The sequence below is a fragment of the Bombus terrestris genome, chromosome 1, assembly GCF_910591885.1.
Source record: "Bombus terrestris chromosome 1, iyBomTerr1.2, whole genome shotgun sequence".
Classification (NCBI taxonomy): Eukaryota; Metazoa; Arthropoda; class Insecta; order Hymenoptera; family Apidae; genus Bombus; species Bombus terrestris.
In genome coordinates this window covers 7,868,518-7,883,615 of record NC_063269.1, presented here as the reverse complement: position 1 = coordinate 7,883,615, position 15,098 = coordinate 7,868,518, and the positions used below count along the sequence as shown (strand labels likewise).

General features: G+C 31.5%; 3 protein-coding genes across 6 annotated transcripts; 2 read left to right on the top strand and 1 right to left on the bottom strand.

Moving 5' to 3' along the window:
* Positions 1-2,578: 2,578 nt before the first annotated feature.
* Positions 2,579-7,359, top strand: LOC100652029 (flap endonuclease GEN). 2 transcript variants are annotated; one of them, XM_003393286.4, is made up of 6 exons: positions 2,579-2,810; positions 2,886-3,162; positions 3,232-3,518; positions 3,600-3,761; positions 3,842-4,007; positions 4,075-7,359. In XM_003393286.4, the coding sequence occupies exons 1-6, from the start codon at positions 2,653-2,655 to the stop codon at positions 5,200-5,202; spliced, it is 2,178 nt and encodes a 725-aa protein (XP_003393334.1). In that variant the 5' UTR covers positions 2,579-2,652; the 3' UTR covers positions 5,203-7,359. The 2 variants fall into 2 exon arrangements, with proteins under 2 accessions (XP_003393334.1, XP_012166393.1); XM_012311003.3 differs by having other exon boundaries at positions 2,669-2,810; positions 2,906-3,162.
* A 5-nt stretch (positions 7,360-7,364) lies between these two features.
* Positions 7,365-12,449, bottom strand: LOC100643150 (peritrophin-1). Of its 3 annotated transcripts, none has more exons than XM_048410382.1 (2): positions 12,321-12,432; positions 7,365-7,865 (listed from the first exon to the last, which is right to left on the bottom strand). In XM_048410382.1, exons 1-2 carry the CDS (start codon positions 12,325-12,327, stop codon positions 7,534-7,536), a joined length of 339 nt encoding a protein of 112 aa, XP_048266339.1. In that variant the 5' UTR covers positions 12,328-12,432; the 3' UTR covers positions 7,365-7,533. The 3 variants fall into 3 exon arrangements, with proteins under 3 accessions (XP_048266339.1, XP_003393340.1, XP_003393343.1); XM_003393292.4 differs by lacking the exon at positions 12,321-12,432 and adding an exon at positions 8,465-8,594; XM_003393295.4 differs by lacking the exon at positions 7,365-7,865 and adding an exon at positions 11,650-12,148 and having other exon boundaries at positions 12,321-12,449.
* A 1,508-nt stretch (positions 12,450-13,957) lies between these two features.
* Positions 13,958-15,098, top strand: LOC100650232. Its single transcript, XM_020868678.2, has one exon. It carries the CDS (start codon positions 13,958-13,960, stop codon positions 15,089-15,091), a length of 1,134 nt encoding a protein of 377 aa, XP_020724337.2. The 3' UTR covers positions 15,092-15,098.

Sequence of the window (15,098 nt, the reverse complement as noted above, 5' to 3'; positions counted from 1 at the left end):
AAACGATTTTTTCGTATGACTTTTATTATAAATTATAATTGTTGACAGAGAATAGAAAAAGTCCAGAAAATAGACAACCTTGTATGGAAATTAACATTGGCAAATACATGTATTTACGTTTTTCGTTTGAGGCCTCGTTTCTTTAGAAAATAAGCTTCTGAGTTGAGAATTAACTCGGATACATACGCGCTACAAATTTTCTAATTTAGTTTTGTCGAAAACGAAACAACAGGTGAAAAAATTGTATTCCACATTTTCAACTTAGTTTCGCATGTAGAATAATCTTTTGTTAATTGCGCGCTCTTTTTCAATCAAGAATTAATCAAATACATACATATTTGATAAATTTTCAAATTCGATCTTCATAGGAATGAAGAAATACCTCAGAAATGAAAATTACGTTCTATGATAACGTAACTTTTGTCATTCTTGATTTTTGTTCTATTTCAAGGTATAAAATCTTCCTGACATCATTTATACCACGAATTTAGACCTATTTAGACGGTGTTCAGATACTTTAAAGTAGACTAATATGTACATATCTCTATTTCTTCATTCCTAAACTCATTGTAAAGTGTAAACTCATTGCATTAAGAATTTGAATGAAAATTTGAAAAAGAAACAGAAAGTTGAATGCATTTAAAAAGTTCTTAAACTAAAGATGCTAAAGGGCTTAATGTATACAAGAGAGTTAAATTCCCATTACAGTTGTAAATAAAAGCAATTACTTTCTTTTGTGCCAAATAATGCTTATTTTAGTATATATACTAATATACTATATATAGTAGAAATATTGTGTACGTGATTACAAAAGTGCGTGTGAACAAAAGTTAAAAATATAGACTGTATATTTATCTTTCCTTATCGAAAATTGTATAGAGAAATTAAAAATCTTTCGATTTATAAAGCTTTTTGTATCACGTAGATTGATAGTCGATTACCTTTATCGATATTTCATTGGGAAATCCATAATGGATAGTGTAATTTTATTTTTTGTTAATCTGAAAAGAAGTGATTCGAAAGATTGTATATGTGCAGCGTAGGAATATTATTGATAGGAGATAGCTTTGTAAATATAATAGTATATTATGCAATATAATATAGATCAACAAATACAATATATAAACATATAATATATAAGCAATAAATTTATAGAAAATATTTCTTCAGATACATGAATATAATTAATATAACATGATTGTATGTAGGTACATACGAGAGCAGATTGAAAAGTTTCCAGAATCGTCGTTGGGAGTTGGTTTATTTGTTATTGACATTCCGGAAATTTTTCAGCCTGCTCTTGTATTAATCTATGATTGTACTATTGACTAATTCGTCGGTGATTGTACATAGTTTTATTTTATGTTGAATCGATGATGTTGGAAACAATATCAAAATGATAAAGTTCACAAATAATTAAGACGTGAAACAATAAATAGATCAGATAACACATCCGTTGTATATATTATTTTTATATGTTATACTTTGTCTGTGGTAATATATTAATTCATAGCAACAAAGAAAAAATCTGTTATAACAGTAGGTTTCAGAAAATATATATATATATATTATTTTGAAAAAAATTTTACAACAAAAGTATTCAATTTAATGCCAGGATCAGAATTATGTGTTTGATATGAATGACTCCCATTGAAGGCTTTGGATATGACGTTTTAATAGAATACTTTAAAGAAATCAGTTTCTTGCAAATAAAAAGATGTCTTTATCTTGAATAAAGCACAAACACGTGCAAAAATTTCTATATTTTATCATCTCAAATATGTTGCTAGTATATTGTTACGTGGCCTTTTCAAGATTTGAGGCAATTTGGCGACGCTGCAGTTTTTGGAGTGTTGAAACACTCTGCTCGTGTTATAACTTCAAACAATTCAAAAAATTAACTCTACGTTTAAATGAAAAAATACACAACGAGAAAAATTAACTTGAATAAAATTTATATTTAAAATTGAGTTATAATACATTGAATTTGACAAAAAATTTGACTTTAACAAAGATTTGCGCTTTAATGAAATTTTCTTAGACTCTGACTTCAACGTGACGGTTTTATGACTCAACGATTCTACGATTTAACGATTCTAACGATTCTCTCACTTTTTAGGTCACAGAATAGCCCATTTTTCTACTCGGATTTTACATGACAATCTACGATTGTCTGTTATCTAATAATACAATTTCTTATTAACCAATGCTAATAAACATTAATTTGATTGAAGTTGTAATATTAAAGAGTAAGCGACTTATGCATTGACAATGTTCTTTCCCATGGTAACGAAAGTAAATACGAAATTTGAAAGTGATCATAGTTATTACTGATAAATAATTTTGAAACTTAGTCAATAAATTTGTTAAGCAACTTTTCTTCGTTGCCTCGGTTACGCTGTTGTAAAGTTAAATTCGCCGCGCTAGGTTTTACCCTATTATCGTACAAGATATTCACGCTAGAGAGAGCTACAAGCTTATACCACATACAACACACTATATACAACAGTATAAACTATTTTCTAGTGTTTAACTTTACTATATAGGGATTTATATCCTTTTAACATGGTATCACATAACACACAATTGCGTATAGACCCCAACAAATACGTGTAGTAAAATGTTTACAAGCTTTAGTTCAAATTAGTAAAAATGGGAGTAAAAGATCTTTGGAATATTTTGTCGCCTTTGAGCGAGAGGAAACCAATGTTTGAGCTTCAAGGAAAAACGGTAGCCATTGACATGAGTTGTTGGATTGTGGATAGTCAAACAGTAACTGATCATTCTGCACAACCAAAAATGTATCTCAGGTTTGTGAGTTTGCATTGGTTATGTTTATTATCTTTTTAGATTTAAAGTTAAATACGATTGAATAATTATTACAGGAATCTCTATTTTCGTACAGCATTTCTCCTCATGCAAGGAATATCTCCAGTATTTGTATTGGAAGGGAAAGCACCTACTTTGAAACATAAGACAATTGCAAAGAGAAATGACGTTCGCTCTGGTTTTCGCGAGAAAAAAACTGCTTCTAAAGGAGGTAGAACACAGTTTAATAGAATTCTCAATGAATGCAAGGAAATGCTTCAACTTATGGGTTTAGCGTGTGTACAAGGACATGGGGAAGCAGAAGCAATGTGTGCTTATTTAAATGAAGATGGGGTAAAATATTTATATACATGAAAAGATATGAATCACAGTTACTTACTGCTTTAATAATTATTTTTACAGCTTGTTGATGGATGCATAAGTCAAGACAGTGATTGCTTTTTATATGGAGCAAAAACAGTTTACAGAAATTTTTGTACAAGTACTCAAGGAAATCGTGGGAGTTCAGGTGGTGCTGTAGATGAATATAAATTAGAAAAGATAGAAAGATTATTAGAATTAGGGAGAAATAAAATGATAGCATTAGCTTTATTATGTGGTTGTGATTATAATGATGGACTGAATGGAGTTGGTAAAGAAGCTGCTATGAAGCTTTTTAAAATTGTAAATGATGAAGATATTCTTGAACGGTAAAATATAAATTAAAGTATGTTTAAAATGTATTTTTTATCTAACAAAAATATTATGTACAAATACTATTAATTTTTTAGAATGAAGAGTTGGAGGACCGATACTACTTTAGATTATAAAGAAGCAGAATTACTGAATCCAAATTTATGTTCGTCTTGTGGACATAGTGGTAAACTACAGAAGCATACAAAATCAGGTTGTATAGAATGTGGAACCACTGTGAAATGCCATGACTCTTATAAGTACGTTTGTTATATAATTGTTATGCAACATATTTTATCTAGCATATTTATATTGTATATTTTATGATATACTTTTGTAGAGAGAAAAGGGTTTTATTATTGAATGAAATTGCTTTACGAAAAAAAGCTCTTCTTATTGAAGATTTTCCAAACCAAGAATTAATAGATGAATTTCTTATTAAAAAAGCTTCAGTACCTGAAAAAATAGATATTCAGTGGAAACAACCGCAAGTGAATGAATTCATAGTAAGTTTTAATATAAAACTTCATAAGTTTATTTTATTTATTCTTACTATAACTCGATTTATGTTAGGATTTCATGGAACGATATTTATCTTGGGAACCACAATATGCATTTGAGAAGATATTTCCTCTAGTGACTCGTTGGCAACTTGTACACCTTCCTGGCATTTCTGCAGACAACCGTCTAACAATGTTCGATTTATACATACCTGAAGCAATAAAGAAAGTTCGGAATATTAGGTCTGTTGCGAGTTACGAAATTATTTGGAAGACTGATCATAGTACGATAAAAAGATTAAAAGAATATATTACATTAGATAATGTGAGTGATAATGGTGCAGATATTCCATTTGAATTGGCAAGTATTGAGCCACAAAGTGCTGTACAAAAATGTTATCCAGAATTAGTTGAAGCATTTGAAAATGCAAGAAATGCGAAAACAAAGAAACGACCGAATAAAAAGAAAATACAAAACGATACAGATGCTAGCGATAAAAAACGAAAAGCAGAAAAGAGGCGTCAGAAGAGAAATGCAAAAACAGAAAATAATAGAAAAATTGATGAATTCGTTTCCAAAAATGATCCTACGTCTTTAGAAGAATCTTTCCGAAGGATGAGTATTACGCCAATAAAAACTAAAAAATGTAAAACATTAGATGATTTACAAGAAAGTCCGAAAAGAAGTAATAAAGTTAAACGCGGTCCTCAGTTCGAGAAAGTATTACAATTAGAGAATATCAATTCAAACTTAAATAATACATTGGATAGAATGTTTAACGAACTTTCACCGGATGATTTTATTGACGAGAACGATGATCATGATGTAAACATGTCAGAGATAATAGACAATATATGTAATCAAAGGGTCTTCAAATTTAATGTTTCGGAAAATGTGCAAACATCTAAAGATGAAAATAATTTATGTGAAAAAGACACTGAAGATGTGAAAACAGTTGATGACGTAATTAATTGTGAAACGAACTCTGATCAATGTTTCAGAAATGATGTAATTCATAATCAATCAGTTGATGAATTTGCTGATATAAATGAATCCTATATTCCTCTTAATCACAGAATAAATTGCGAGAAATCGAAGAAAAGACTTCAAAGAACTTCTACGCTAATAAACGATAGATTTAGTCTTGGATTTGATGATCTTATGAATGATACAGATCCGGAAACCGAATTTGTCACGTAGCATTTAATATGAGTGCGTTCTTTCGTATTGAAGTGAAGGTCTTCCGTATTTCTAAGTAACTAAGTCGTTATTATTTTAAATCTTATATTTTCTTATAAATTCGATTTAAATTTCTATATAAAATACCACTATAATTTTTTAACGTTGAGAATCTCATCTTCATATTTATGTAAGTAATAAAATGATAAACTAAATTTAAGGAACGTAGCGAAATATTACCGTGAAGGTAAGAAATTTTTTATCAATAATTACTTTGGATTGTGTTAATAACAAAGATTGATTTATGTATCCAATTTTATGTGTTATTGTATGAACTATGTTTTAATCGCATATTTTTAAAATATGCTTTTAAAATGTTTAAATCGTATTTGTTCAAATGCAAAGTAATTGTTTGGTACAGTGAATGTTGTAAATAGATTGTACATTTTTAAATACATCTTGTGATATCGTCTTTTTAATTGAATATCTTATAATGTTATATATGCATATTTTATTCCATTTTTTAAACACTGTAATTATGTAGTAATAAAATAAAGGACTCATATATTGCTTGTTAAAATAAAAAATACCAGTATAAATTACTACAATACTAAATATCAAAGACGTACATGTAACATTATTTAGACACAGGCGTTTATCAGTCTGTATTAGCCTGGCTGTTGCATTCATTTGATATCTGTAATTATAAAGACCAATTATAATCGATCACAAATTAAATACATACCGAAGTACCTAAACAAAACGACGTAAATTAAATAAAAACAGTTGATCCGTTAAAACATATGAGATTATATGCACGTCTTGCACGTTCTCCAGCATTTCATGTGCTGCGTCCAATTTAATAATGTCATATATACACTGTAATTGCAATAAAATATTATTAACAAACTTACATATAATAGGTAGTAAAAATAAATAATATATTATTATGTACATCGTGTAGTTGAAACTACTAGATAATGACTATTCTCTAGTTTATACATAAAGATATGTATATACATGTGACGTATGATGAGAAATACAGGAGATCGTGTTAAGCCATGCGTACCGTTGTTCAGCACAAAATAGACCCATCTGACAACGACCAGCAAACAGTGGTAAATGACAATAAACTCGTCTTATACAACGAAATAGATTCAAGGTTTCCTATTGTGTCGTCAACTTATATTTACATGAATTCGCGAGTAGATGCGCTACAAGTTTTTACATATTAAGATTCAACTTCTGTGTAGATACATACGTACATATAAAAACTTCATGATATTTACATGGTGTTCAAAAAAAGAGGGGATGATATTTATAAGGCACTATGTTTCTAGACATTAGAACAATGAAAAACCTTCCGGTACAGAAATGTCGTTTGGAGCTTACTTTTTAAGTTGCAAATAATTTAATTGTATTGCCGGTGGGGGTGTCTGCATGCGATGCTATAGTTCAAGAGGATACTCAAGTGGTTTATTCACTAATATAAGAAATCTCTGCTGAAGGAATCATCGAGGGATTATTCACACTACTCAAGTTTAAATTAGGTAAAATTCGTCAACATCTATATTGTCAGCTTCAAAGTATTACCCTTTAGCACTTAATCCAGTGTCCTCTCTATTGCGTAAAACAGTGCTGTGGTTCCTTGTTTCAAGTGGGCTTTAACATTTACGTTGCTTCCTATTTGTATCGTTTTTAATCCCCAAAATACTGTCCCTGTATGGTATTCTTAACTTTGGGTAATAGTAAACTATTGCACGGAGCGAGATCCGGAATATAAAGCGGGCAATCAAGAATTGAAACATTAAAACGTGCAAGAAACTGGCAAACAGCGAGAGAAGTGTGAGGACGATGCGTTGTCATGACGGAGAACATTTATGACATCGGCTAATAACAAAGGCGTACTAAAATTGTCATTGTGTACAAGGTCCAGAAACCGGTACACGAGAAGATACAGCTATAACTTAAATGTTCTTATTGTTACTTAGATGTTCCAATCGAAGAAATAGTTGCAGCGTTGGCTACATGAGTCTTTTTTCTACACCATATAGAATTGCATATCTACATAATCAGCCCATTTTCAGTTCTATCGACATTTTTACAATTACGTAATAAGCAATGTAATCAAATTGCCATATGTAATTGTCTTATTAAATTTATACAAATGACAATTAATGAAGTATTTGTTAATTTTTATGCTTTTTTATTGCCTATAATTGCTACATTAGCAAGAATATAATGTAGATTATATTCTTTACATTAGTGTGTTTTAAAATTTTCATATTCAACATGCTGTGCTGTTCGAACAAATTATGATTGCATATTATTCAGGTTGGTGTCACTCTGGATTTATTCTATTCTTGTAACTGGCTCGGTATTAGGTAGGCCTTCTGTTGTTGTGGATGTGGTACTATGTGGTGGATGTGGTGGCCTCGAAGGGCGGCGTTTGCAGCTTGCATTTTTCTTTGGCCAATCGCATACTCTTAATTCCGGGTTAAATTCAAGTCCTTCGTTGCATTGCATTAACACCGGTGTGTCTCTAATGCAGGAATAATAGGTTGAACAGTCGTCTGGATTCGGAAACAGGGCAACATCTTCTTCTTCCTCATTGGGACATTCAGGTGGTGGAGTAGCGGAAACAAACGCCACCAAAAGAGCGGTAAGTGCAACCACAAATATTGCTAAAATAATTATGGAACACTTTTAATTAGTATCGTATGCAATAACTTATTACATTAAGATTAGGTCAAATCAAATATCGACGAGGAAAAGATATTTGGTAACAAATCCAAATTTACTCTTTGACCAATCAATTTTAACCCCTTGGCCTACACGCTATCTGCCGATTGCGCGAGCCATAGTAATCAAGAAGTTCGGTCGTGCGCCGTGCCATTCATCTGTTCAGCCGTGTGCCCCAACTGGCGCAAAATGTATACTTATGACATGTATATTTAGGGGCTACAAAAGGAATTGTGAAATAATAAACAACGTTTGAGGACAAATAGTGTTTTTAAGATGTCTAGGGCATGATCATGATCAATTGATCAGTTAACAAAAACAATTTATTATTTCAAAGTGGATAATGAATCACTAGCAATTTGTAAATTACCACGAGTCAGACTCGTGGGTTCCGTTTATGGCACAAATTCTTTACCACGAGTCTGACTCGTGGTTTTCGCTTATGGCACAAATCCCTTACCACGAATCTTGTTCGTGGTTATAGGCCAAGGGGTTAACTAAAGGGGTGAACTAAATTAAACTAAAACCAAAACTATCTTACCTTTCATTTTTTCTTTGAAGAATTCTGTGTTCTAGTATCTTCCACGCTGCTGTCGTTATGACGATCAGGCCTGCCTTTGCATTTATATATCCGTCAGTTATACATTTTTTATGATAGACTATGAAAAAGCAAGTATATAATTGATACTTAATCTTAACGTGTCGTGATAACACTATAGTCAAAAATTGGAGCGTAACATGCAGCTATTAGTTGTCAATGTCGTTTCTAATCATATCGTTCTCTATTTAGAGAAATATCGAGATAATATTTACACATCTAATTGAGCTAATATGTAATTGTAATGTAACATTAATGTATTAGTTTGTATACTGAAGCGCAAAATGCTTTACGTATTAAATTTTTACCTTTTACAGTTCAATGTTCAAAGTTGTTGTTCACTTTTTTTAATCTAAAGATACAAGAATAATATAACGAAGGAATTGTCCTTCATTAAAAGTAATTTTCAACACTTGGAGAAACAAACGTCAAATGTGTTGTAAATAGATTATACATTTTTAAATACATCTTGTGATATCGTCTTTTTAATTGAATACCTTGTAATATCATATATATATTTTATTGCATTTTCTAAACACTGTAATTATGTAGTAATGAAATAAAGTACCCATATATTGCTTGTTAAAATAAAAATAATCTGTATAAATTACTACAATACTAAATATCAAAGATGTACATGTAACATTATTTAGACACAGGCGTTTATCAGTCTGTATTAGCCTGGCTGTTGCATTCATTTGATATCTGTAATTATAAAGACCAATTATAATCTATGACAAATTAAATACATACCGAAGTACCTAAACAAAACGATGTAAATTAAATAAAAACAGTTGATCGGTTAAAACATACGCGATTATATGCACGTCTTGCACGTTCTCCAGCATTTCATGTGCTGCGTCCAATTTAATAATGTCATATATACACTGTAGTTACAATAAAATATTATTAACAAACTTACATATAATAGATAGTAAAAATAAATAGTATGTTATTATGTACATCGTGTAGTTGAAACGTAGATAATGACTATTCTCTAGTTTATACATAAAGATATGTATATATATGTGACGTATGATGAGAAATACAGGAGTTCATGTTAAGTCATGCGTACCGTTGTTCAGCACAAAATAGACCCATCTGACAACGACCAGCAAACAGTGGTGAATGACAATAAACTCGTCTTATACAACGAAATAGATTCAAGGTTTCCTATTGTGTCGTCAACTTATATTTACATGAATTCGCGAGTAGATGCGCTACAAGTTTTTACATATTAAGATTCAACTTCTGTGTAGATACATACGTACATATAAAAACTTCATGATATTTACGTGGTGTTCAAAAAAAGAGGGGATGATATTTATAAGGCACTATGTTTCTAGACATTAGAACAATGAGAAACCTTCCGGTACAGAAATGTCGTTTGGAGCTTACTTTTTAAGTTGCAAATAGTTTAATTTCATTTCCGGCGAAAGTATCTTCGTGCGATACTATAGTTCAAGAGGATACTTAAGTGCTTTATCCATTAATAAAAGAAATCTCTACTTAAGAAATCATCGAAGGATTATTCACATTATTCAAATTTAATTATGTGATTGGAGACTACATGTTAATCTAATTGTGTAAACTATATTAGAAGTAGCATTGGAAAAGTATTGGAAAAGTATGAGGTGTGGAAAGAAGATCCGCGGAAAGAATTAATAAAAGTTATTTGTTTGAAACTTCGTTAAAATCTATACTCTCACTGTTCGAGATTTTCGGTGATACTCAGTTTATGACACGGACAATGCTTCTGCTCTTTTTGGAAAGTTGGAGATTTTCACCTCGCAAGTTGTAATATCTGCAAAACTGACATCGTCAAGAGGCTGTTTTTTTTTATTATTATTTAATTTGTATTTTACAATTTGTCCAGCTGGACATTTGGTAAATTTTTCTAATTTAATTGCTAAATAACATGTGCGTGGCTACTCGCAGCGGGATACCATTTTCGAGTAGAGACTAAGTGACGCCCTAAGTGCTCAACGGGTCCGCTCCAAAGTGAATCACGTGTCCTAAACCTCAACACCCGATGACAACGGAACACTAAACCAGGATGTTACGCTACGTACCCTCGAGCATGTACGCACAAAATGCACTACATGAGAGACGCCAACGACAGTTCGATTGTTACAGAATTGGATAGAATAGATTCCCACTTCACAGGAAACGTTAACAAATACAGACCCCTTAGACGGACAGTTAGAATGTAAGCTCGGTAGCCATCAAGCACGAGACTCATCACATAGACTCATCACGTACTGGCCTAAGTATAACACCGTTACGTATAGTTCATATTCTACCATGTATACTAAACAGTTCAAATAAACTACTAAACACAAGCTTAATAGACATCTTTAATCTGTATCCATCTTGAGCGTTAATAGCGTTCAAGGGTCGCAACATCAACCAACCAGTTGCAACCTGACTGATCACCACCTGGTAGGTACTTCGTAACAGTCATCTTCAAAGTATTACCCCCCAGCACTTAATCCAGTATCATCTCCACTGCGTAAAACACTGATGCGGTACCCCGTTTGTAGTGGGCTTTAGGATCCACGTGCTTCCTATTTGTATCGTTTTTAATCCCTAAAATATTGTCCCTGTATGGTATTCTTAACTTTGGGGAATAGTGAACTATTGCACGGAGCGGGATCCGGAAGCTAGGGCGGGTAATCAAGGATTGTAACATTAAAACGTGCAAGAAACTGGCAAACAGCGAGCGATGTGTGGCGGTGGTGCGTTGTCATGATGAAGAGCATTTATAACATCGGCTAATAACAAGCCCGTATTAAAATTGTCACTGCGTACGAGGTCCAGAAACTGATCCACAAGAAGATCCGCGAGTCGTATAGTTAAGAAATTTGAGCTGACCGACGATTATCGACGATAGATACGGCTATAACTTAAATGTTCTTATCGTTACTTAGACGTTCCAATCGAAGAAATAGTCGCAGCGTTGGCTACATGAGTCTTTTTCTACACCATATAGAAATTGCATATCTACATAATCAGCCCATTTTCGGTTCTATAGACATTTTTACAATTACGTAATAATTAATGTAATCAAATTGCCATATGTAATTGTCACGTTAAATTTAATCAAATTAGAATTAATGAAATATTGGTTAATTTTTATGCTTTTTTATTGCCTATAATTGCCACATTATCAATCTACATTATATTGTTTACATTACTGCGTATTAATATTTTTATATTCAACATGCTGTACTGTTCGAACAAATTATGATTGCATATTATTCCGGTCGGTGTCACTCTGGATCTATACTGTTACTTCCTCTGGTACCATGTCAGGGGAAGCAGAACTAGTTGCTGGCGATGGTGTGGAACTATGTGTGTGATGGTATGACGGATCTGCTGTCGTTGAAGGCTGACGTTTACAGGAGACAAATTTCTTAGGCCAATCACATATTTTCAATTTCGGGTTAAATTCAAGTCCTTCGTTGCATTGCATCAACAATGGTTCCTCTCTATCGCACTGATAAAAGGATGAGCAATCGTCTGGATTCGGCAAGAACATAATATGTCCATTTCCACTGGGACATTCAGGTGGTGGAGTAGTTGAAGCAAACGCCACCACAGCGGTAAGTGCAAGCACAAATATTGCTAAAATAATTATGGAACACTTTTAATTAGTATCGTATGTGGTAACTTATTACATTAAGATTGGATCAAAAATATCGACGAGGAAAAGATATTTGGTAACAAATCCAAATTTATTCTTTGTCCAATCGATCTTAACGTGAACTAAATTAAACTAAAACCAAAACTATCTTACCTTTCATTTTTTCTTTGAAGAGTTCTGTGTTCTAGTATCTTCGACACTGTTTTCGTTGTGACGATCAGGTCTGCCTGTCTCTTTATATATCCGTCAGTTATACATTTTTTATGATAGACTATCAAAAAGCAAGTATATAATTGGTTATTAATATTAACATGTCGCGATAACACTACAATCAAAAATTGAAAATTGTAGGTGCGGCGGTAACATATAGTCATTAGTTGTCAATGTAGTTTCTAATCATACCGTCCTCTTGTCAGAGAAAGATCGATAAAATATTTACACTTCTAATTGAGCTAATATGTAATTCTAATGTAACATTAGTTTATTAGTTCGTATGCCGAAGCGCAAAATGCTTTACGTATTAAATTTTTACTTTTTACATTTTATTGTTCAAAGTTGTCGACCACTTTTCTTAATCTAATGATACAAGGAATTGTCTTTCATCAAAAGTAATTTTTAACACTTGGAGAAACAAGTGTCAAGTGTATCGAATAAAATATCAATAGATATTTCGTTTTTAAAGGAATGTTAATTAATAAAGTTGATAACGTTTCCGAGAAATATAAAGATATCAAGATATTAGTTAGTACAAAAATTTTATTAAATTTTCTCTTAAAGCAGAGAATCTTTTTCGCAATCATTTTTACATAATTATTTCTACTGCATTTAATTGTCCAAAATTGGAAGGTATCTTATGTTACTATCTTAGAATTAGATAGAATAACATGCTAATGCAAACAATAAATTATTATAAATGATAAATGAAACATAAAAGTATAACAAAATAAAGGAAAAATGCAACAGGATTTACGAATGATAAGTAGCAAAACTTATCAAACGATTTTTTCGTTTGACATTTGTGGTATAAATTATGGTTGTTGACAGAGAGTAGAAAAAGTCTATAAATCAGATTACCTTGGATGCAAATCAAATCAACGTTAGTGAATATGTTCATGGCCTTGTTTTCGTCTATGCACTCGTTCTGGGGAACATAAGTTTAGAACATGTGAGACTAGACATACGCTACGAATTTTCAAATTCGACTTTTTCGAAAATGGGACAACAGGCGAAAGACACTTAATGAAAGATTGTTTTTCTTTTATTTTTTTCTGGAATCTGATATATGTTTATTCCTTCGTCTTATAATTTGTTTGTAGAATATTTCTATCATGGTAATATTTTATGTTGGTATATTTAGTGTGATGGCAATTCATTTTCATCACGAATTATCCAATACTACAATTTGAAAGTTCTAATCATTTTGGAAAGTCACATTAATACTATCATGAATGAAATTTCATCCCAGTACGCTTGTTATATTATTATTATGCAACATATTTATCTAGCATATTTATATTGTATTTTTTATGATATATTTTTGTCGAGAGAAAAGAGCTTTATCGTTGAATTAAATTGTTTTACGAAGAAAACTTCTTATTGAAATTTTTGCAAACCAAGAATTAATAGATGAATTTCCTATTAAAAGAGTTTCAGTACCTGTAAGAATAGATATTCAGTAAAAATAACTACAGGTAAATGAATTCGTACTAAGTTTTCATATAAAACTTTATAAGTTTACTTTATTTATTCTTACTAAATTTATACTATAAATTGATTTATGTTAGGATTTCATGGAACGATATTTATCTTGGGAACCACAATATGCATTTGAGAAGATATTTCCTCTAGTGACCCGTTGGCAGCTTGTACACCTTCCTGGTATTTCTGCAGACAACCGTCTAACAATGCTCGATTTATACATACCTGAAGCAATAAAGAAAGTTCGGAATATTAGGTCTGTTGCGAGTTACGAAATTATTTGGAAGACTGATCATAGTACGATAAAAAGATTAAAAGAATATATTACATTAGATAATGTGAGTGATAATGGTGCAGATATTCCATTTGAATTGGCAAGTATTGAGCCACAAAGTGCTGTACAAAAATGTTATCCAGAATTAGTTGAAGCATTTGAAAATGCAAGAAATGCGAAAACAAAGAAACGACCGAATAAAAAGAAAATACAAAACGACACAGATGCTAGTGATAAAAAACGAAAAGCAGGAAAGAGGCGTCAGAAGAGAAATGCAAAAACAGAAAATAATAGAAAAATTGATGAATTCGTTTCCAAAAATGATCCTACGTCTTTAGAAGAATCTTTCCGAAGGATGAGTATTACATCAATAAAATCTAAAAAATGTAAAACATTAGATGATTTACAAGAAAGTCCGAAAAGAAGTGATAAAGTTAAACGCGGTCCTCAGTTCGAAAAAGTATTACAATTAGAGAATATCAATTCAAACTTAAATAATACATTGGATAGAATGTTTAACGAACTTTCACCGGATGATTTTATTGACGAGAACGATGATCATGATGTAAACATGTCAGAGATAATAGACAATATATGTAATCAAAGGGTCTTCAAATTTAATGTTTCGGAAAATGTGCAAACATCTAAAGATGAAAATAATTTATGTGAAAAAGACACTGAAGATGTGAAAACAGTTGATGACGTAGTTAATTGTGAAACGAACTCTGATCAATGTTTCAGAAATGATATAATTCATAATCAATCAGTTGATGAATTTGCTGATATAAATGAATCCTATATTCCTCTTAATCACAGAATAAATTGCGAGAAATCGAAGAAAAGACTTCAAAGAACTTCTACGCTAATAAACGATAGATTTAGTCTTGGATTTCATGATCTTATGAATGATACCGACAGAGAAACCGAATTTGTCATGCAGCATTTAATATGAAGTGAAT

What these genes read in the sequence shown, in the direction of transcription:
- LOC100650232 (XM_020868678.2), top strand. Translation starts at nt 13,958, where the DNA reads ATGGAACGATATTTATCTTGGGAACCACAATATGCATTTGAGAAGATA.
- LOC100652029 (XM_003393286.4), top strand. Translation starts at nt 2,653, where the DNA reads ATGGGAGTAAAAGATCTTTGGAATATTTTGTCGCCTTTGAGCGAGAGG. An exon ending in GATGAAGATATTCTTGAACG is followed by an intron (nt 3,519 to 3,599) that starts GTAAAATATAAA and finishes TTAATTTTTTAG; the next exon opens with AATGAAGAGTTGGAGGACCG. An exon ending in AAATGCCATGACTCTTATAA is followed by an intron (nt 3,762 to 3,841) that starts GTACGTTTGTTA and finishes ATACTTTTGTAG; the next exon opens with AGAGAAAAGGGTTTTATTAT.